Source organism: Excalfactoria chinensis, chromosome 2 (genome assembly GCF_039878825.1).
Source record: "Excalfactoria chinensis isolate bCotChi1 chromosome 2, bCotChi1.hap2, whole genome shotgun sequence".
NCBI classification, from domain to species: domain Eukaryota; kingdom Metazoa; phylum Chordata; class Aves; order Galliformes; family Phasianidae; genus Excalfactoria; species Excalfactoria chinensis.
Window position 1 is genome coordinate 123825835 of NC_092826.1, and position 24295 is coordinate 123850129.

Consider the following 24295-nt stretch of genomic DNA (forward strand, 5'->3'; position numbering starts at 1 on the left):
AAAGCTGGGACAAAATGATGAGTGCAGTTGCACAGCAGTATGTGAACGTATCTGTAGAGAGATGTCAAAAATAAAAAATGCTGTAGTTTAGAAAATGAGTTGATAAGAAAAAGTCATGATAATCTCTTTTATTCCTCAAATCTGAGTAGCATTATTTTAGGAAAAAGAAATTGTAAAAAGAAACAAATCTTATAATTCTTGTTCATTTTAGTCATACAAAAATTTTTTGCAGTGTTATATCATATTAAGGGGAATAGACAGAAGGTATTTTGAACAACTTCCCTTTAACACCAAAATAAATCTCAGGAGAAAGTACAATAAAACTGATAGACTGAACCTTCTAGAAGACAGGAAGAGAAGCAAGGAATGTACTAGAGAGTCTAACCCATTTGTACAGAAGTAATGAAAGAAACACTACAGAGAAACTGTGAAGATGGAAAATATTGCATGTTGTTGGGTTACTGGAGTTGTATAAAATCAGAGGGTAACGTAATGTCTGATACAGGTTACAATAACTTGGAAAGTTGCTACCCCTGAAATGATTTGCCAATGTCAGTGTGAAAACAGCCCAAGGAAGTCTGGATACTGGTGCAAGCAGAAAAGTCAATAGTTTACTTCCACAAGCTATCTTTATTCAAATAAACAGGGAAGAAAGGCAGATGTGAGAATGGGTACCTAAATGATTAATCACATCTGAACAAAATTGTACTCAGAAGACACACACAAACTTCTTTCAAACACAAGTGTACCTTGTAGAAACCCTCTGCATTTACTCTTATATACGTGTGTAGGGATATATACATACCCAGATATTGTCACTTATATGTTCCTAAAAGAAAATATTTAAACCACATTTAAAACCAGACTATACTTTTAAGCTGTCATGAAGTATGGTTTCTAGTGCAGCATCCTTATCTGGATGTTGCAGATTTTTTCTGGAAGCTGAATTATTTAGCAAAAAGAAGCATGATTTGCACAGATTGAAATGTCCTTGATGTTGAAAGTCTTTTCATAAGTATCTAAGAGTACATAAGAAGTGAACTAGTTGAAAAATACCCACATCTTATACTAATGTGAAAACTCACAACTGACTTTTACATGGCTTGTATTTCATATGGCTTGTACAATTTTTTTTTTTCTTATATCATTTTATGTTTGGAACTAGGGTATTGACTTAACCCTGTCTTGCAGTTTTTCAAAACAAATTTTTTAACACTTATTCAATGGATATTTGGTCTTTCAACTTTGTTAACATGTCAAAATAGTGGAAGCCTTGATAGGAAAAGAGGATAAGTATATGTATATTGCAAGGCAGAAAAAAGATAACTCTCCTTATCTATGGAACTGATGGAATTTCTTTTACCTGTCTTATTTCTGTTTATTCATCTTATATAAGGTACACTTTTTATTCTTTCAACTTTTCTCTATACAACATAGTTTATCTTTCTCTTATATGCTTCACATCTTTTTTGCTTGGTCGGTTTTGAATTGCTTCTAATTCTGTAATATCCTTTGTGGAAGATATGACAAGTACTTTGCACAGTATCACAATAGGGGTCTCACCTCACAATTGATTTGTGTAATTGTAAGTCTGTTTGTTTATATCCTATATTAAACTGTCCTACTCTTCCCCTTCTTTCTTCCTTCAGCTTTCTTGTTTTGCAGATTCCTGAGAAGATTTTATTTAGGGTTTGGAAGTTCCCATTACTAAGCTTCTTTTCTTTACATCAGTCCTATCGTTTTCCAGTTGGGATCACAACAAGAAGCAGAATGAACACATCAGATTATTGCATTAAGGGGGCTTTGAATACTTGCATAAACATGCTTTATGGATGAAAAAAGTATATGTTTTCTTTACAGTTTATTGGGCAATTCTGACAGACCTTTAAGTTTCTTTCTAAGAAAGAAAGATAAGTATAATTGTAACATACTTATGAGAAATAATTATTTCTAAAGGAGGAGCTAGTGTTGAGAATGCCATGGAAACATATTGTTAATTCCAGCAATAGTATGGTTTAATTTACATATCATTCATTTTAATTAAATACCACATTAGCTTCTGATAATTAATAATAACACATTTAATCAGTGTAAATATTTTTGTTTGCCTCACTTCACAGAGACTTTGATGCAAATATTACAAATGAATTTCTGATGTTGTATTTCCTCAGAATTACATACATGGTAATGATCTGGCTATGACATAAAAGAAGAAAAAAATAAATTACAGCAAGTGACTGGTCAGAAGAAGGTGGAAAGATAACTTCATAACATTGTATTCTACATTCCACAGGAGGAGCATGTCTTGTGGGAAACCAACATTACGACTAACAAAGAATGGGCCAAAGCGTGCATGCAGATACCAACAGGGCTAGAGAAATTAAAGGTATGAGTGAAAAAGGCAAGTGCCTTATTTTGAAAAATACTTTATCTTGTTGTCTAAATTTTCTAGGATATGCAGGAATTTGTTACATTTATATGTATCCTGAAGGGCTTTGTTCTTCATTAGTTCAGTTGAGTATAGGTCTGATCACAGATCAACAAAAACAGCGTACAGCATGAAACTACCAGCCTTAGTAACATACAAGAAAATGCATGCATATCTCAGCAGACTTTAGCAGAGCAATTTAATCCATCTTAGTTATTAGCAGCTTGTTTAAGTACAAATGCCATTTAGTGGGATGATGGGAATGATTGTGTGATTTCAGTGGAATGGCATGAATGAATAATTGTAAGAGAGTATCTTCTCCTTGATTTTTTTCTCTTTAATTTAGAGAAAGCAATTAAAGACTTCTATTTGATGTAATTTTATATCAACATTATTATCATTATTATCATTATTTATAATATTGTGAATTACTTTTATAATTTACTGTTTCAACAATCTGCTGTAAAGGTGATCTCTGAAAAGACAAAGACCAAACCTACTGTGAACACTTGATATTTTTACATGTATTGGATGAATGCATTTTAGCAAGGTGCTGTATTGCAAATTCTTGTTGTCACCTGCATCTCCTTTTCCAATAAAGAAAAGTACATATAAAGAAACAGATATTTACAAGATTATCTCTAGCATCCAAAAATAAACAAAATTCTGAAGAGGTTTTATGCAGCCAAAACTTTTCTGTTATACAGAAACATTGTGATCACTTGTGCTTAGGGAAGTAGTTACCGTAATCATGTAACTATGCAATATTTTCAGCATTGTTGTTTTCTTTTTTTCTTTTGAACTACTAGAGAACTGAAAGTGCTAGAAGCTTTTGTAATTTTGGATATTGATTTAATGGAAGATGCTTCTTCAGACATCAAACTAATTCTGAGGGCATGGAAAGTTAGAGAAAGTTTTCTAATTATGTCGCAAAGTGTGTTTATTCTAGTTTACCTCTGTTTTGTATGAAATCCTTACCCCTTGCCTTCCCTTGTGCATTCTGCCTCCTGTGCATGACTACTTATGAAGCTTTTATTCTAACCATGTCCCCACCTGTCAAAACCCACACACTAGGAACTTGATTGGCAGAAGTAAGAAAATCTCCTTGCTTTGAAACCCAGTACTGGCACACATAATGGCCGGGAGCAAGAGATATTCTCCTAAAAATTACACTGCTCTTTATCAGCTTGTGTAAAAGTGCAAGAGAAGTCTGTTGGAGAGAGAAATAATCCCTGAGTCCTTATGTCAATAGTGGTAAAATAAGAACATAGACTCAAGGATTGGCATGTGATAGCCCACGCAATTAAAAAGTCAGCATGATCCCTACTGTTTTGAGTCAAGCAAATTAGCTATCTCCCAGCCTGAAAGTGTTCAAGGGCTGCCAGCAGGCAAAAGCCAATCCCACTATGTATGTGGGTACAGTTTTCAGATATCAATAGACCAGCTGTGAGCTATGCTATGTCAGTCAGTTTCTGAGAAGGTCTCTAAACCATTTTTAATCTTTTGTGAGTATAAAGTAGTTTTTCTGTCTTGGGAAACCAGAAAAATGAAGTTCTGAAGAGACTTCAGAAGACAAGTTCTTTAAGATGTTAAATGTCAAGTCACTCTTCTAAAGCCCAGAGGCATTGCAGCTTTTTAGCTTAATGGTTGTGATATTTGGAGTTTTTCTTTAAAACAGGATTTTGCTTCACTTCCCCATTGGAATCTGTCAAATCATTTTAACTGAATACTTTCATAAAGAAATCAACCCAAAGTAGTCATTGCAGCATTTCAACTTCTGGTCCGTGTCAGAAATGATTCTTTTTGCACCTTTGTCTCAAAGCTTGCAGGGGAACACAGATGAACAAGTCCAGGCAAGTCCTGCTCAAAGCTGGAGAAATGTTTCTTTTCTGTATTGGTCTCAGACCATTGTAACAGCATGCAATGGGATGCTGCTGGATTTTGGTGGTGACTATCCCTTCTTTACATAATTCTTGTTTATTTCCTATTGCCTGTTTTCCCTTCCCCTTCACCCTAATTTGTAATAGCTGCTGGCCTCCTCTTCCACAGCTCCCTGATTGATTAGGATTTGTAATAAACTGGTTGGACCAGCAAGACAGTTGGAAATTTGACTTCTTTCTCTAATGGGTAGCATCCAATGATTTTTGCAGATAGGGCATTACTGTTTCACAGTAGAGAGAAAAAAAGTTTCTCCCTGTCTGTTAATGCAAATATTTTAACTTTAACAATATGCAGCTGACACTTAAGGGAACAATCCAGAGCAAGACAGGCTTCATCTGTTTAAATAACATCCAGTTTTTGGACACCACATGCTCAGAGCCATCAGTTTTCAGCTCCGTAGAAGAATTCACTCGCACTAATGGGAAATCTACTGAGCCTGGATTGTCCTGTGTCTCTCACCCAGACTGCTCTGACAACAGTGATGAGGATCCGGCAGCTTACTGTAAGTGAATTTCTGAAGGATACAGTGCTGAAGAGAGAAGTGAAGCCTAAATAGGTCTATCCAGGGAATGACAAGAAAAAATAAGAAAACTTACATCTATTACTTATATGTGTTCATTTTCTCCTAGCATATTTCCTGTTATACAAATTTATGACTATGTTCATAGTGGATTGGTTTTTTGTTTGTTTGTTTGTTTGTTTGTTCTACTTTCAATTTCTTTGTCAGATCCCAGAAATATCCCAGAAATATGTTTTGGATTTAGAAAGGTGATTAGGACCACAAAATTTTGCACACTTTTGTCTAAATGTATCCCTTGCCTTCAGTGTTTACAATCCATAATTCTTTAATTTGAGAGGAACTGAAATCTGCCACAGAACTTCATTTAGAACATTTCTTTAACTTAGGCTGTCAGAGTTTTTGGGAGAAATTACATTGGATGACGTGAGCTATATTTCAGCGGGTTTATCTAAATCATATTTTCAGTTGAAGGTAACTTTGCTTAGATGTATTTTTTGCTATACAGTCAAAAGAAAAAAACAGAAAATTATAGAAAATGTTTATGTGAAATTATTTAGTCCCTCTTTTAAAAGTATTCTTAGAGACTGCAGCTTTTAAAATTATCATTGTGCTAAGTACAGTTTTATTTATGATGAGCAGGTAACAACCTATTTCTTTTGACTGCAATGTAGTGTGTATTGCAGATGAAAACTATGCATATTTCAGGTATTAGTAATTATATAGATTATTGTTGGGAGATGCAGATTAAAATGTTATGGGTCACAGTAGCAAGATGGAGGACACTGTTAATGTTTTATTTTCAGATTCACTGAGAAGGTTCAGGAACGATTTTTGACTGAGTTCTTTTTATTTCAGTTTTAACTTTTTGTTGCTTTCAAACACTTCAATAGCCATGCAGTAACTATCTATGAAACAAGTTATATGTGTGAATGTTGAAATACCATTTTAAATAGGAAGGTTTATACTATTTTATGCTCACAGTCTATTGTACTTTTTAATCATAAACTCTTGTGTCTTGGGCAGTGAGCTTTGGCACTGCATAATTGAAAAACAGTAGCCTGGGTATAGTCAGTCTTATAGTGTGCAAGAAAGAAGACAGTGGGAGTCACCAGGCAATATTGCTTTCATCATACTTGGGTAAAAAAAAAAAAAACCTAACAAGTGCACAGAAGAAAGAAAAGATTAGGGAGTCAGTGCTGTCCTCTGTGGCACCATTGGAATTAAGCTGTTGGCCCAGGGACTGTGCAGTCCTCTTCCACAACTGTGCCTAGCACTCTGCTATCTGCTGTTGCCTCTGCAGTTTATGTGGGTTTTCCACATGGCACTGATTCTCAGTTCACTTCTAGTATGTTTTAATTTAAAGAAAATAAGTTTGTTTCTCAGTTTAACCTGAGATATTGAGATTAAATGCTTCACTTTGCGTTTAAGCACTTTCAGATTAAAGCTCTATCATCTTGTTTGATCAGTGCACAAAAGTATGGTCATCCTCTCAAAAATCAAACATGGGGAAAAAGTGGTTTTTCTAAAATATGAGTGACAATAGCAGATGTTTGATTCTTTGATTTAATGACTGAGAAGAAAGAAGTCAAAAAGCCTTTAAAATAAAAATGACTCTTTTTAAGGTTGTCTATTTTAACATCTAATATTGTCTTGAATACTTTATATATACACCCCTTTTCAGAGAAGAGAACTCTAAAGGTGAAATTTGTTTCCTCCTCTTTGATCAGATTAGAAAATTTGAATTTCTGGCTCTTTCTGCACTCTTAAACAAAAGAGACCTAAAGCAAAATCTGTCCTGTATTTTTCTTTTGTTCATTTCCTCCCATTGTGTACATTTTCCACATCATCTTGAAATTGTCCTCTGTGATATTTTGAGTGAACTATATCTATTCACATTAAATTCCAATACAAATTCCCATCTGGTACAATAGGGCATGTTTTAGCCTCTATTCTTCTAGATTCTAGCACTATCCTTGAACATATCTTCAGTAGTTTTCTTTGATGAAGTGCTCTCAGGATGCAGAGCTGTCAGACCTCCATACTGAATAAAAACAAAGGCAGACAGCTATTTCTTAGCAATGTGAAGGGTTCTTCACTTTGAGGATTTTCTTTATTTCACTGTAATAGGGAAGGAAAAACAATATTTCTTTTTGCTCAAGTTAACTTGACATAAATGGACGTGAAAATGTAGTTTATTATAAGAACTTATATACACTTTTATGTTTTACAATACTTGGTAATTTGTGCCTATTTATATAAATATGATTGAAAGCTTGAAAAACCAAAATTCTCGTGGGAAGCAGTTTTGTGTAATTTTGTGCTATGTAACAGTCTTTGAAATCAATGAATTTAATGAAGTGAAAAAAAATATGAAATCAATTTTTTTAGTATTAAATTGAGATCACTTCTAGATCTCTTGTATTATAGTGAAAGATGAATGATCAATTCCTAGTTAATATAAACATGGAAAGTGAGAAAGAGTTCTTAGATCATTTGAAAGATTAAAAAGACCACTTTAATGCTGATGTCAGTATCCTCTCATGCTTATGCCTTTTCTTTATTTGTCATCCAATGTAACGAAGTTTTGCACTACATACCATGTCTAATATGAAGTATTGGAAGCAATATGCTTACTATTACATATTTTTAAATTTGTAAGATACATACTTAGTAAGCACTGCGAGCAAATGAATAATTAGGTATCCTAGAGATGTGCTTGGCAAGAAGTTTTGAGAGCACTTACAGTTTTCTCTTTGAAACAGTAGTCTTTCTAGAAATTGACAACTTTTCAAAGTTTGTATAGATGCAAGTCGATTGTGGGGAGGGACATCCTCCATGTGTTTATGAAAGAAAATCACCTTCCTTTTAGCCTTTAAACACCTGACAGTAGTTTAACTCTTCTATTTTTCATTTCTACCAAGTATATTTGATCTTTTTTTTTCCCACCATGCACTCATAATTAAATTTACAGTAAAATTCATCTTTGAAAAAATATAATTACAAATCCGTAACTGATGGCAGCCTATGTATAGATCTCACACTTACTAAGATATAGTTTATTCTTTTATAGGTAATTGCTTTTGCAGTTCTGAGTTTAAGAATGGAGGGACCTGCCTGATTTATTGCCTGTATTCTACAACTTTTTTCTCCAGCTAAAAAATCCACATTTCAGTGAAACATACCAGTGATTTCTTGATTAAAACTCCTTTTACATCCGAGTACACAATACTGTAGATCTGTCATTTAAATGTTGCATCCAATTTAACTTAATTATATCTTGTTCTTTGTACAACAGCTGATTACACTATATGTAATTTTGACACTGACTTCTGTGGTTGGAAGACGCTGAACACGACTGGTACTAAGTGGAACATAATGAAAGAAGGGGCTCCCTTTGAAAGCAGACTCCCTTTGACAGCAGACAGAGATCAGACAACTAAATCTGGACATGGTGAGAGATTATATACACATATATCTGAAACATTCTAAATGATGCCTATTTGATGAAACTGAATTTGAAATGTATGATACATAGAAAAAGGAGACTGGATGCAGCATTGTTTTTTGAGATCATGCCTTTTGAATAGACATAGCTAAATTTGTTCACACATATGATGATCACTTTTGATTCCAACATTCACAAGGGCTTTTTCAAAAAAAATATTATTTGGAAAAAAGCCACTGTAGTTTTTTTGTTTTGTTTTTAATAGAGCATGGGTATATTAATAGTTTTTTTATTTTTATTTTTTCCAGGATAAACCCATATTTCTTCTTCTAGTCCTTAGTTTCTATAAAATGCACTCAGCTGGAAAAGTTGATTCCAACAGAGAGCTAGTTTATTTGTTGTTTTTTTCTTGGTGTATTTTTTTGTTTGTTTGTTTGTTTTCCAGAAATTGAAGTGTTATTAATCAACTGTTTAAAGCTGCCTAATATGCTTGTTATTATCAAATAACACTTGCAAATTTTCTGTGACTTTGCTTGCATTAAAATGTAACTATTATGGTGCTTCCAATGGAGACTGGACTGCTACAGAACCTATCCCTTTAAATTAATTTTTACAATGGTATATATTGTATTACATTCAGACCTCCACACTTCTCTCACATGTTCACATTAAAGGAAAGTGAAACTTTAATTATTCTACCTTAAACATTCAAAGGTAAAGGAATTCCAAATTTGTTTTCTGGATAAACTCTAGTGGGCTGTGATTATGTACATGCATGTTATCTAATAACTCTGACTGCATGTTCATATACTATTGATCCCTGAGTGGTGAAATGCAACAAATATTTGCTTTCTGAGTAGCAATTGGATGTTCTATTTTATTGCCACACTCTAGAAGTTCAAAGACTTCATTAGGATGTTCTCTGCAAATGTTGCTGTTTCTCAGCTTCCCAATGCTCACAGCTCCAGAAAAGAGCATTGATATGACTGCAGATTTCCCACATGGGTTATTCTAGGCACTGGTGAATGTATTTGTAATGAAAGTGGCCTGAAGAAACTTCTCTACAGCATAACAAGCATGTTAAATTAGCCCATATGGGCTATGGCTCTTAAGCTGCTTTGATACCTGAATCATTTCCTAGTAGGTTTGTGTCTTTATACAGAGTTACAGGCTGTATGTTGAAGCCTCTACCTAAGGCAAATCTTGAGGTTACCACTCAGTATCTCTCAAACACAGTAATGATGCATTCCCTGTGTAAGTCAGTGCAAAAGTTATTCTGTTTTGGTCTTGTAACCATCTATTACTGCGCTTGCTTTAGCCACATCACAGCTCTGTAATAAAGCTTTCAGAATTTGAGCAAATTTTTGTCAATGTTAAATAAGAACCTTTCAGGTTTAAATAGTTATCTGTGACATCACAGTGTTCATTTTTCTTCTCTCCTGGGGAGGGCAGCATCAAGTTTTGATTAATGATTATCTTAAGGAGAGTGCTGTAGAGCCTCAGCTGCAAATTAAGAGAAGATCCTTTGATGTGCGTTTGCATTGCAATGAGGAGAGTTTCCCTCATGCTGTGGAGTGCAGCATGCCTGCTTGTACACAGAGCTGGAATGGTTACCTCTTTGTGCCAGTTATTCACATGGGGCTGGACCTAACCCTCTGCTTCTATCCATGGGAAATAAATGGCTACGGAGTGTGACTGAGGCAGCACAATAGCTGATTTTCCAAGATGTAAGGCAATATGTGTGTAATATCAATGTACAAACAAGACAGCCTTTAGTGCTGTTTTGCATAGATGATCGTGAAATAGTCTCAGTATTCAGTGTAGGCAGCACTGATGGCATTCAAAATATGCTGCTTTAGGGCCCCTTGAAGATGTTTATCCTTTCCTACCTTTGTTTGAAGCACATCTGCTGTAGTTCAAATCCAAAGGCAGTTTGTTTGCCAGGGTTCAGATTAGATCTTTAATTAAGCTTTCATCCCCACTAGCACAGACAACAATGTCAAGTCTGTAGACCCCATGAGAAAATACAGCTTATTCCATTGGCTCCCATGGTCTGCAACATTGTTAGTGTGCTTAAAACTGTTTGGGTTGTGATATGAGTGAGTACTGTATCCTAAAGGAAATTAATTTTTATTCTAAATTCAGTTTGTAACATTATTAAATCCAATTAAAGTATGTCCTTTAAGGTTAAGCTGCGGTCTGCATAGTTCAGTCTCCGGGGTATTCCTCTCCAGCAGTCCCTTTGCTCTTCTCAGACTGTGATAAGGCCTGAGGGAACTGGTGCGAACAAGGTGATGGCATGCACTTGTAACATTTGGAGGACAGGGGTCTGAAGTGTTTTGCCTGAAGAGGGCAGACGAAGATGCCTTCATTATGTCTGCACAGTAAAGTCATGGAAACTGCAAGTGAATGCCTCTTTGCAGAGCTTTATTTCCTAAATTTCAAGTGTTTCCAGACACCATGACAAGCTAGTCTTAGAATTAAATCTAGTTGGCAGCCAGTCATGAGTAGGGTCTCCCAGGACTCAGTACTGGAGCCACTCCTATTTATCATCTTTATCAATGGTCTTAATGAGGGAACTGAATGCATCCTTAGTAAGTTCATGAATGACACCAAGTTGGGAGGGAGTGTTGATTGGCTGGAGGGTAGTAAGGCACTACAGAGGGACCTGGATAGACTGGATCAATGGGCCAAGGAAAACTGTATGAGTTTCAACCAGGCCAAGTGTCTGGTCCTACGTTTCAATCAGAACAACCCCAGGCAACTCTACAGGCTTGAGGAGGAGTGGCTGGAAAGCTGCCTGATGGAAAGGGACCTCAGTGTACTGATGGGCAAGTGGCTGAATATGAGCCATCAGTGTGCCCAGGTGTCCAAGAAAGCCAGTGGCATCCTGGCTTGTATCAGGAATGGTATGGTGAGCAGGACTAGGGAAGCAGTGCCCTGTACTTGGCACTGGTGAGCCTTCAGATCAAGTACTGTGCTTTTTGTTTTGGGCACCTCAATACAGAAAAGACACTGAGGTGCTGGAACAGGTCCAGAGAAGGGCAACAAGGCTTGTGAAGTGCTTGGAGAATATGCCCTATGAGGAGCTACTAAGGGATCTGGGCCTTTTTAGTCTGGAGTAGATGCGGCTGAGGGGAGACCTTATTGCTCTCTTCCAATATCTGAAAGGTGATTGCAGAGAGAGTAGGGTTGGTCTCTTCTCACTGGTGACAGGTGACAAGATGAGGGGAAATGGCATCAAGTTGCATGAGGGGAGGTTGAGGTTGGAAAAGCTTTACAGAAAGGGTTGTTAAGCACTGGAATAGGCTCCCCAGAGAGGTGGTTGAGTCACCATCTCTAAATGTGTTTAAAAACTACCTGAATGTGGTGTTCAGGGACATTATTTGTGGTGTTAGAGTTAGGGTACTATGGTTTGACTGAGGTTGGACTTGGTGATCATGAATGTCTTTTCCAACCTGAGCAATTCTGAGATTCTATGATCTTTAGCAATGACTGCAGGAATACCAAGCTTTTCTTCACCCTCTTTCCTCACCTTTGGACTTTACTGACAAAGAAAGAGACAGGATCACAGGAATATTCAGCAATTTTTTTTGTTGTTTATACAGGTATTGGTTATCACAGACAGTTAACAACTCTCTTCTTTTTATTCATAGGTGTAGAGCTGAAGAGAATGCTGTTCTATTTATTTAAACTTATGAGTAATTTTCATGTGTGCCTCACAGTGCACGTAGTTACCTCTCTGAGGTAATTATTTGCCATTGGAGCATGACATATTGTATTTCTTTGAATTTTGTTTACAGAAACATTCATCTACTTTAGTGGATCATCTCAGATGCACAAAGAGATAGCCATGTCTGATCTGGGGAGTCCCTTCCTTGTCAAGCTGTCCCCTGGTTATTCCCACTGTCAGGTAACTTTTGGATAACCTGCTCCCACCTTTGCAAGCTATCAGTCAACTGATGTGTTGAAATGCTGTTTTTCTTGCTGTTAGCATTGCTGCAGAAAAACTAGCTCCATTTGAATTACAGAAGAACGAGAAACAGACTAATTTTTTTAGGAGCAGCAAGGGACTTCTATCTGATTATTATTCTTTCTAAAGCTTCTATGAGTTGGCTCAGACTTAAGGATATTCTTTAGAGGTTTTTTATGCTGTGAATAATATAGATGAACAACATTACTAGGGCTATATCAGCACACAGTCAAATCAAGCCTGCCTTTCGAGCAAAAGCTGGCAAAGAATCCTCATGCTGTTATCCGTTAGTTCTGTTAGATGGAAATATTCCCATGTCCAGCTTTCCTTTACAGGAGATATGTGGTTTGAATTTTCTATATGGATTAAATGTGCTAGGGTGACTGGAGAGAACTGGCTATCGTGCTCCAGAGATATGCTAAGCTTAATTAATTTAAGAGGGTGCTTATTAAGCTGAACTATGCAGTCATTAACCATTTAACTTGAAGTTGGGTTTTGTTATTTTTGTTGTTGTTGTTTGTCAAATATCTTATAGTTCTTTAGAGAAATTCAAAAAGAATTAGTGAGGATGGCACTTGACCTGAGAAAATAGAAAGGTAACTGGAAAAAGGGGGATCACGAGTGTTGTTAAGGAAGGAAAAAAAAGAGCAAGCCTGAGAGTAAAAGATGAAAACTACATTTTCTGATTTGAATGTTTCCATATTCAAAAAAATATTTTAAAATTAAAATTGAGGAAATAAATATAATTGCACTTATAACAAAAAACCTTGCTTTTTTTTTTTTTTTTTTTTTTTTTTTTTTCCCACCAAATGAAGTGAATAGATGCTGAATGGTTTTATGTTTGTTTTTTTTGTTTGTTTGTTTGTTTGTTTTTTCAAAGTCTTTTTTAGATTTTCATTATCTTTCAAACTATATGACACATTGGAGCTATGTTAAAATGTGTGATTACAGAGTTTTGTATTTATTTTGCTACTGTGTGATGTCTCCTGACATAAGAGGTCAGTGAGGAGAAAAGGAAAAAAAATACTGAAAGCTTTTCTTGTGCTTGTGGTTAAAAAAGAGCCTTTAAAGAAATGAAATAAAATACAGACTGGTTGCTAATTTTTCAAAATCAATGTCAAATAGAAACTGTAGTTTCATTTAGAATTCTTTTTTTTTTTTTTTTTTTTTTTTTTTTTATCAGAAAAGATTTTAAGGAAGAATAGCATAGAGAAGGCCCATCAAATAGCTGAATTTTATTCTAGCAGCACGAAAGCTTTGTAGTCTGAGTGATTTGAAACAAATGTTGGCTTAAATAAATCTGTTTTATTTGATGCTGTAGCTGACTTAGACTATGCACATCGATGAATTACTAGATCTCAGCTAAACAGTTGCATCTTGCAGCTGAGTGGAAGCATTGTAAACAGCTTAAGAATAGCTATCACACTGCTCTTCCTTAATCTTCCCATGTCATCATATTGTTGTAAAGAATCACAAATAAAATAGATGCAGAATGAAATTGAGCACAATGCTGCTGCAGAGAACACTGAAGGCCTCTCAGAATCCCATCAGAGGCCTATCCCACTAGACTTGGAGTACCAATATCCTTTGTGCATACAATGCACTCCTCAAGGCAGTTTCACATCTCTTTTGTAGGCTTTGATAGTGGGTAGATAAGTACTTTTCAAGAACAGATAAATTCATCTTAGAATCCATTAAGGTTACCTGGGCAGAACTAGTTTGTAAGTCAATGAGTAGTCCCAGTTAAGACCTCTTGCAGTGTTTGGTATGTATTCCAAATAAACATAAATCCAGTAGGGATTCACATGCACTTCTTCACTCTAGTCAGAAATTAAGGGTATTTTTATTTTGGAGTACGTGCATATTGTGCATACTTAAAGATCCAAGATTCTGCAACAGTGAAAGTTCTCATTCTGCTTTACATGTTTGAAAAGAGAGTGTTTCTGAAAACTGGAAGCTTGGCTTTCTGCCACATTTTCCCTGTAGGCTTTTATTTCTGGGAAACAGCAAGGAGTAGCAGTTGCTCATTAGGATGTGTACTGATGTGTTATGCTCTCTGTATTTAGATGTGAGATGTCCTATGTTGGATGTCCCACTGAGAGGATAAAGGGATCTACGTAAAGAGATCTATGTTTATTAATAGCTTTACAATTCTTTGGCTCCAGTGGTTAAATTAAAAAAAAAATAATAATTAAAAAAAAAATGGAGTTGAAGCGTAACAGTTTTACATTATGCCTCACTGGCTAATTGAAGCTTAGAAGTAAATTCTTTGTGCAGCTTCTTGTAGAAGAGTCTTTCAGTAGTTGTCAGCTAAGAAACATCTTCATTTAGCTCAAGGTTTTAAAATTATAAAAGCAAGTTTCTAGTCCCAGCTCTCTGCTTAAGTCCCTTTAATGGACAGAGAAGTAATTCTAAAATGGAACATGTAGACATAGCAAGCAAGGGTAGTTTTTATTATTAATGATTTTATTTCTTCTATTAGAAAATCTCAGAAGACTTTTTAAAACATATTTGATAAACATACTCTTTGTATTTACATTATTTAGGGTCTGCATGTTCAAACAACTCATTTTAAAGTGTGTGAATAACTGCGGCAGAGTTTTTCTTTTCCTTCATCTTACTTTGTCTGGTAGGGGCAAAATATGAGTTATTTAAATTTGTTGATAAATCATGAGATTAACTTATATGATAAATAATTCCCATACTGGGGTTGAGGGGAGAAGGAAATAGTATAAGTCCATGAAACTCACAAAATAATTTAAAAAAAAAAAAAAAAAAAAAAAAAAAAGGAGTTGCAAAAAACATAAAACAGTATTTCCACCAGTAACTGCTAAACTACCTTGTAGTATATAAAACAAATCAGAAGAAAGTATTCTTTAGTACATTCAAAAATGGGATATTTCAGGTACTTGCCTTTTTAATGGATTAAATTTGAAGTGAAAAGTAATGCATCCACAGGCATGATGACATTCAGGCATGATGATATTAGCCAGTTATCTGTATGTAGAGTTCTCAAATTCAGCAGTCCTACTCTTTGACTTGATAGGCACACAGATGACCTGCAAGCTTCAGCATAGGTACTAATATGTTAATTAGGAAAAAGAAAAAAAAAAAAATTCTTAGAGTCTGTCTACCCTTAAACTACTACATCCCTTAGAAAATTTTCAAAGCATCACAATATATGCATTAGTTTATGTTTACATCCATACTCTGCTTGGATTTAGTCTTCTGAAAATGAGTTATTTTAGCAAACCTGATGATCAGACCTTCTTAAGAAAAAGGAGCAGCCTCTATGCTGTTCCATGCCTAGAATTACAGCTCTTGCTGCATCTGTGGGGTGATCTATGCTGGGTTAGAGACATCTCTGAAAGGAAGGAGCCCTTGGCATTGGGTGACCTGTGTCAGTGTGAGGACACCACTGGCCCATCATGGGCCTGAGCTGAAGCAGGGACAGAAGTATAAGAAGCAATGATCAGGGAAGTTATAAGATGTATCAAAAGGAAACTGCTACTGACATACCAAACCTCCTGCCCCACCTCTATTCTCACCGAAGTATCTATGCTAGGCTTTGTGTAACCTGCAAGGAAAACAAAGGAAATAAAAACCATGGAGGAGACATGTTAAATGCTAATATTCCCCATGGGAAGGGGTGGGAAGGTGTTTGCTCAAGTTTATTTTCTCAATAACTTAATGATAAGAAGTTTGTATTCAAGTAAATTCATCAGAAGTTACACACACACAGAGTGCATTGTTTTGCTAGTTATTAGTCCCAAAAGGTCTTTGAAAATCATTATGTTGTATCAACTGTCCTGCTCAAATAAAAGTCCATAATTTTTTCTTGTGTATAATTGAAAGCTAATACATTCATCTGTGCTTGTTCTGAGGCAGAAGACAGGTTACATTTGGCCATTAGCCTAACGTAGTCTGCATTTCTTAACTCATTAATTTTTGATACAAACTGAAGGGGGGAAAAGGAAAAAAATAATTTACTCTCAGTAATGTGACATTCCAAGGTGCTCTGTGTAAGATCATATGAAGATGGGCAGATAACTGTTCAGCAACTCATTTTTTACATTCACAACATTTCAAGTACTATCAAGACTTTTGCAGAGAAGTCTGCAAATATAAAATAGATTTGGTCTTCCACTACATGAAGAAACTGGAGGAGCTCACATTTAAAAGTAGTTCTTAAAAATCTTATCTTTTCACTGCAGTTCTCTGCTTATTTTTTGTCTGGTTTAGATTAAATAATTAAATCTGTTTTATTCTGTACTTCAGGAGAAGCATAGTGTAATGGGCTTCTCTTTGTTTTATGATATTTCCTGTTGGACAAGCAGTATTTTTTTTCAAGCTTAATTGCTGCAGAAATTGGTTTTATTCTTCCTATATAGCAGTCAATCCACTTGTTTCAGTCTATTGATATGTTACTGCTCAATAGATGATGGACTTCAAATAATTGTCATTGACATTCACTGTGGAAACAGAGACTTGTGAAGCTCTCTGCAAATAAGAATCTTGACTAAGACTTCAGAGATTAACATAATCGTTAAGCTATTCCATTTTTTACATTTGCTGAGCAAAATAATCTTCAAAAACTTTCGAAGTCCTTACTAAACTGAAGAGAAATTGAGAACATATCAATTGGTGTATATCCCTTGATAGATGCAAGTTAAAGACACTTATTAAAGCTCTTTCTTTTGTGTCACAGTAGTGTATAGTCCTGTTGTTTTGTGCTACAGTGCATGTATGTGTTTTGCTCCAAAAGTAATGCCTCCTATTTATTTCAGTGGAACCCAAAACAGATACAAAGAGCAAAATAGCACTATTTGACATAGCAACTTCTCAGTTACCAAACTCTATTTTTCAGCATGGCTAGCACCATTATTTGTGCATTTTTTTCCATGATGAACAGGAGCCTGTTTGCAGTGTTCATAAAGATCAGCCCCAGTGGAGGTGACCCACTGTTTCACAGCTGCTTTGACAGCATAGCTTCTAGGTAAATGTTACCACTACAGTATATTTTTGTTAGCCCAAACAGATGGAAGTCAGAAGGTGCCAAATCTGGACTACATTGTGAGTGTGGTAGGACATTCCAGCTAAGACTGGCAGTGTGCTTCATGATCTTCAAACTGGTATGGGGCCTGTTCTCTTGTTGCAAGAGAAGGGTTGTCTTCTCTGGTGTGACTCTGGAAACCTGAGCTTTCAGCTTAGTCAGCATCAAAATGTAGTGATTAGAGTTGATGGTTTGTCCGAGTGACACCTCATCTCAATACCAATTATGATGTGATTTAGGAGACTGTCACCTTCAGCTTTGTATTGGTTCAGTACGTCCTAATAAATGGGGTTTGATCCAGTGTGAGCACTCATGGGACCCAGCTGGCACAGAATGCAATATTCCAATGTTGCCATTATTGTTTCCAGCACACTGAAACTGATATTCATCTCTGTACAGTTTCCTGGTCATAATCCACTGTTTCATACAGATGAACTGATCAAGATGCTCTTCACAGTGTGACAACTGTGCATGGACATCTGGAATGTGGCTTGTCTTTCATGTCACTGTTGCCAAAATGCACCACCCTCACTGTACTCACATCCACTTTTTGGTCTCCATAAACATTCATCAGTAATCAATGAAGGTCAGTGGGTACCATATTCTCTGCATGCAGGAATTCAGTTCAACACCTTTGCTTCACATGTACTTCCATGTCAAGTGCCATTCAGCTGCCATCTGTCACATGACAACAAAATGTAATGGAATATTGGTGGGAAGGTTCAACCTGACACATCACCAACATCCATCTCTGACATTGTGAGCCCATATAATGAAATGGGAGACATTCATTTTGGAGCAGTGCTCTTATAAGTTGGTGTTGAATTTATTATAGATTAATGATACCACTTTTAAAGTGTTTCATTACAAACTCTTTCAACAGGTAAGATTTTGGTATTGGCTGTCTCAGGACTCCCAGCTTTCAGTTTTTAGGAGGACTGCCTTGACTGGAAGTTTGGAAAAAATGTGCAGTATTTCAGCATTGCCTGAGATGGAGTGGACAAAAGCAAGTATACCAGTTGAAAGTGCAGCTGGGGACTTACCTTTTCAGGTAAGTCAAAATTATGTCAAATGGTAACTCCAATTTGGCCTTTAAAATTAATTTACTTCCATAATAGAAGGTAAAAAAAAGAATTTCTATCCTTCAGTGCTCATCAAAAAAAGGAGTTTGGCTCTATCAGTAGGTGTAGGTATTGAAGAGTAACATCATTATTTCATTACCTCAGATTTCAGTTTATGACTAGTGAAGTGTTTTTTAAAAAAGTAACTTTAAAAACTTATAATCAGTGAAGGCTGTTGGCTAAATGTAGAAGTGTGGGACCTTGAATGTAAATAGACTCTAGTTTCATTTGTAATCTCCTGAATGTTTTCTTGTATTTATAAATGCATTCTTATAATCCTCGCATTCACAGTACCACATATAAGACATATTTTTTCTTTTTTATGATCTATTATATTCTTATTTTCATTTATAAGCAGAAAACTAGAAATGAGTAGAGTCCTTAATGAATTTATTAGCTCAAAGAAAATGAGAAATGTTGATTTTGTTGTAGTTAAGTTATACTTTACATATCTTATGCTCATCACGCAACACATTTACTAAAGCAGGCCTGGAATAGAACTCAGTTAAACTGAGTTATAAACTGCCGTGTTTTTTTGCCCTGAATAGGTCATTTAAAAAATTTTATAGCTTTTAACAGTTCCAGGAGGAAGATAGCTCATTCAAGCATTGATGGCTACTATCACTTCAGACTGAGGCAAGGTTGCCTGGGTTACAAAACTTTCAGTAAGTAAATGCGGTAGTGGCTTTGACAGTTGAGGAATAAGTTTCTGGCTGATCAAATCTCAGTCATAGTTGTTGCAGGGTGATAATACAAGGTAGTATTTATGTCCTGCAGAGAGAGTAAATTATAAAGAAATATATAGGTGTCTTTTTATCATGTCGCTTCTAATGGGCTTGCTTACTTCCTTTATCTCTACAGATCATTTTCCAAGCTACCATTCTAGCAGAGAATGCTACTGTTGCTATAGATAACATAAGTATAACAAAGGAATGTGAAGTTGTGAATATATCGCTATCAGCAATCAAATCAGAAAACGAAGGCAAGTTTTGCAGTTTTCAATGCATTATCTTTGATGTTTGCTATATACAATTGGGATCTAGCTGACATCTTCAAGATACCTATAACAAAGTAGGACATAATCTGAGGGAAAAGTCCATCTGCACTAATTGTGTATAACAAAACCCTTCACCTGATATTACACAGTTTGTGCTTTAAGTAGTTTCGAGTAGCTCTGTAAAGTAAGCTATAAAGGGAATGTCCAGGTATCATTTACTGAGTAAATGATATATTTAATAAATGATATGATATACTTTGATATATGGACAGCAAAGAAGTATCTTACATCTTCCACTGATGAGCACTATCTTTAAGGCAAGAGAGTGCTCCTATCATCAGTGTCAAATATATAACTCAAAGCAAGCTTTTATCAAAATTGTCTGTGTGCTTATAATCTCTAATTTTGAGGTGCAAGCATAGCAAAGACCTGTCAGACTGTTGCTTTTTGAGATTTCCACTACTAATGTAACGTTCTAAATGACATGGACCTAACTGTAGTCAGTGGTAATGCTGTCAAGTTATACCCAACAGAAACCCAAGCATCATCTTTGTTGAAAAATTTAAAGGCAAGTTGAAAAATTTCAGTGTTGAATTTTTAAGGCTTCCTTGATATATGTATATATATATATCTGATTAAAGTAGACTATATCGACTACATAGTCTCTATGCATCAATCACAAAGGCATAGTAGCTATTTGCTTATCTAAACACAATAGCTTCGTGCAATTCTCTTTCAGAAATCTACTAAATGAAGTCAGTAATTTTTGGCTATTTTTTTTTTTTTAACCTTTTCCCCATTCATTGAAACTTGGGTTGTTTTCTAATGTGTAGTTTGCAATCTCATTACTAGTGGTGTAATGCAAGCATTTTCTTGTCCTGCAATTTTTATTGTGAGCCAATCTCTACTACATATGAGGAGTGCTCTTAACGTAATGCCTCCTGTTTTATTATGTGGTCCCATTATATCAGAGGTGGATGCTGGTGGTATGGTAATAGATATGGAACCACCCCACCAGTATCCCATCACATTTTATTGCTGTGTGACAGGTGGCAGCAAAGAGACAGGGTAACAAATCGTCTGACACGGAAGGGAGTATGGAGCACAGGCTTGGAATTGAATTCCTCCATGCAGAAAAAAATGATACCTCCTGAATGTAGAAACCAAACAGAAGGCATTCGTGCAATGAAATGTTCTAAATGGACATGCAAATTTTAATATGCAATTATGTGATTATATTTTTTTAATATTATTATGGTAAAATTTAGACATTTATTCCAGATTCCTAGCTTCATTGTACAAAAATACATGTCCCAGACTAAAAAAAAAGTTCTTCAGTTTTATTCTACCTAGTAGAGAAAAGTAAAAACATCATAAAATATAAGGTATGAAATGTTCTCTTTTTCAAGTGCTGCTGCTCCTGACTATTAGTTCACAACTTTACTTCTACAGCTGAAGAATTTACTGTGGCTATAAAGCTATTATACATGACTTCCACGCATTAAGGCAGAAGATAAAAGTGGCTGTCTTTTTCAAATTGCAGATTTACAGCAGTGACTTAACATACCTGTCACATTGTGTGCTCATGCTCTGGAAGATGAATGTTCAGTATAATTTCTAAGGTCTGCATCCTATGTTTTTGGTGGAGTTCAAATTCTCACTTTTGCAACCTAAGAATTACATGGTGTAGGAAATAGAAAGTTTGAAAGTGATCTAATAACATGAAGGTGTTCTTGGTATTCTCTCTGAACTTTATCAAATCATCCTATATATTCTCTCTTGCTCTCTTTTAATTTACTTATTTTTGTGTTTACTTATAGTGTGGATTATTGGATTTTGAACTATATCTAAACACCATATTGTAGCTAAATATCTATGTGGGTATATAAAGTGTATATGAAATAATATACATTGGGAGATATATATTTATAAATATTGTTTTGTGTTTATGTGTTCATACATGAAATTTAATCACATTAAATTACATTTAATCATAATTATCTCTACAATGTACTATCCAGTTGACCTTAAGCATACTCAGATCAGCCTTAAAGTTGTTTATAAACTGTCCATAATCTCACTCTCTATGTATGAAGTGTTTAATTTTATTGAGAAGGAAAATTAAGAGAATGATGCATGTTTTGTTTCTTAATAACTGTTTTTGGGTTTCTAAGAACTACCAACAGCAATTTACTAAAGTATTATAAAAATTTTTCATTGCATGGATAGGTTATAATCTTGCCAAAGCATAAAACTTCTTTTTGGTTGTAAAGTCAAACCCTTCCACGTCAAAATGCCTGTCTCCTATGCTTGCTACTCCTTTGTTTCAGCTGGACAGATGAGTAACTTTTAAAGGTGAGGCTGGAATTAACAACAAGCTGGGAAGGATAGGCTGGAGTTAAAGAATTAAAAGGTTGCCAGCTTGTAAACAGAAGGGACCTGAGTCTAGAATTGCATAGACAACTCCATTGCTTGAGCTGATATGGGAGAAAAATAACCAGGGTTTTAGATGAAGTGAGGGAGGGAGGAAGAAGGTTAGCCAGTGATACAATGCCAGAAGAGAATGAAACAATGAAAAATAAACAGGTTGGGAAGAGAGGGTAAAACAAGCAGCAAATGGTAATGAGGAATGTGGAACAGAATAGGGTTACTTTGAGAGAGAACAACAGAAAGTTTCCTCCCTATGTAGTAAGTGGTAGAAGTCTGAGACCTCAGGAGAGATCTGTGAGTAAAAAGAGCTGTCTAGGGAAATAGTGGGGCAAGGAAAAGAGGGCTGGATGGACAGTGAGAATTTCCTTCTTTCCAGACTGGGTCTGAAATAATTAATCAGAGAAGAGTAGTTATATAATATGTGAAAATGGGAAGTAGACTGTGGAAATGAAGAACACTGAAGAATTGCTGATGGCATGTTTTTGCCTGAGACCAGGCAGACTTTAAAAATTGCTATAGAAACCAGCAAACATGAATCTAAGTGTTCTACCTCTGTCAGGACAAAAGAAAAATTAATTAATAAATAAAATCTTATTGTTATATAGTTACTCCAATCTGGTTTCTTGTGCACATTATGGCAACAAATGTGGCATTTGCTTCAACAGCAGAGAAGCACAGGAAGCACAGGACAAAGTAGGATGGCCTAAATAATGGCCATAGATCTTGTTAGTTTGTTTAATTTAATGAAAATGGAACTTAACCTTTTCAGTTACACAGGAGGAACATTCTAATGAAGGTAAAAAGCCAAGTACTTGAGTGTTAAAAAGTGCCTAAATTTTTAGGTTTTATTATTATGTCACTTAATCGTGGATATCCAGTGTCAAAAATAACTACGTTTTTGCACTGTTTACAAAATGTTTTGTTCAGACTACACTAATATTTTAAAGTGGAGAAGAGATTTGGACCTGACTTGCTAAGTTTCCAACAAAAGCATCAGTTAATTATTTGTGAGGCTCGTATTATTTTGGGACCATTTACTATATCAATACACTAGTCATTCACATTCAGCATTTGCAAATGACAATATCATACAGAGTTTTCCAGTAAGTCAGATCCAATAAACCAGCATGTTTGGACGCTATTTTTCTTAAAAATGCTGTTATGACGCTGCCTTTAGTTAGATGATTGGATGTTTGCCTCACTGCATGGAAAGGACTTGCTATCAAAAACAGAGTTGTACAGTGAATATTGTTAGTTTCATATCATTAATTAGAAAATTAAATTGTATGAAATTTATATGACAGCATGATTATTTTTATGAGCAATATTTAGATTAGAGGTGACTAGCATGAATATACACCCAGAGAATACTGTATTACCCATGTAAAAATCTAATTATTTTGAGACCTACAGTTAAGCTAAAAGCTGTTAGGAGATGTGCTCAGGGACAAAGTTAAGCAGATGGTTGTTAGTTAGGGTAGTATGGTTAGGTTGTGGTTGGATTCAATGAACTTTAAGGTCTTTTCCAACCTGAGAAATTCTATGATTCTATGATTGATTCTATTTGCACTGAGGTTAGCTTGATAAAAAATACAGGTCTGTGGTGAAATAACTTATGCTGTTTACAGCATCTTCTTTCCCCTCAGTAAATTTTGTCCATTTTATATTTTATCTCAAAGTACTCACCCATGCGTAAGATAAATGCATCTTTTATATTTTGTTACAAGTTACAGATATAGGAAGTCTGAGCTTAGAAACTTAACTGTTATATCTTTCATTTTTGCATGTTTGTCTGTGTACAAAGTTTGTCATATTCTTTGTAGCTCTCCTGGGAATTTGAGATAGTTTCTTGTTCTTCTTGCAGCCTCAAGCAAACAAAAGGTGAATCATAAATAGCTCACTTTATCTTCCCATTATTTTGTTCCGACAGTGGATTATCAGTCATTTCCCTTGTGCCTAGGTCCTTGTACATCTGTTAATAATTCTGTTGTTATTCTAGCAAAGCAATCTTCCTAAAGAAAAAAAAAAATAAAAAAAAAAAATCAAACTTCACACTTGATTGACACTTCTGACCCACATACACCCCATGCATAGAAAAATGATATTTTCTTTGATCTCCTAAATTTTATTTTGTTTTCATTTGTGTTTGCCTGTGCTTTGCTTAATAACACACAAAATCTTGTCTAAGTTCCACCAATAATAATATACAATACATTAATAATATACTGATTAAACAAAGAAAATGAAAAAGAAACCAACTCCTCATGTTTTCAATCAATGGAATATAATTCTCTTTTCCAAGAGATGTCATTTGAAATGGCCACTAAAAGTTGTGATAAAGCTTTATAAAATGATGGTAGAAATGGCAGTCGTGTCTGTGAATATTT

At 35.3% G+C, this 24295-nt stretch overlaps 1 protein-coding gene across 1 annotated transcript in view; it reads left to right on the forward strand.

The window, feature by feature from the left end:
• The window catches only part of MALRD1 (MAM and LDL receptor class A domain containing 1), a 192771-nt gene that overhangs the window by 18255 nt on the left and 150221 nt on the right, over nucleotides 1–24295 (forward strand). The window contains exons 8-13 of the mRNA XM_072329837.1: nucleotides 2294–2386; nucleotides 4664–4871; nucleotides 8185–8340; nucleotides 12138–12247; nucleotides 18244–18411; nucleotides 19343–19463. Coding sequence (XP_072185938.1) covers nucleotides 2294–2386; nucleotides 4664–4871; nucleotides 8185–8340; nucleotides 12138–12247; nucleotides 18244–18411; nucleotides 19343–19463 — 856 coding nt within the window. The remainder of the gene's footprint in view (nucleotides 1–2293; nucleotides 2387–4663; nucleotides 4872–8184; nucleotides 8341–12137; nucleotides 12248–18243; nucleotides 18412–19342; nucleotides 19464–24295) is intronic.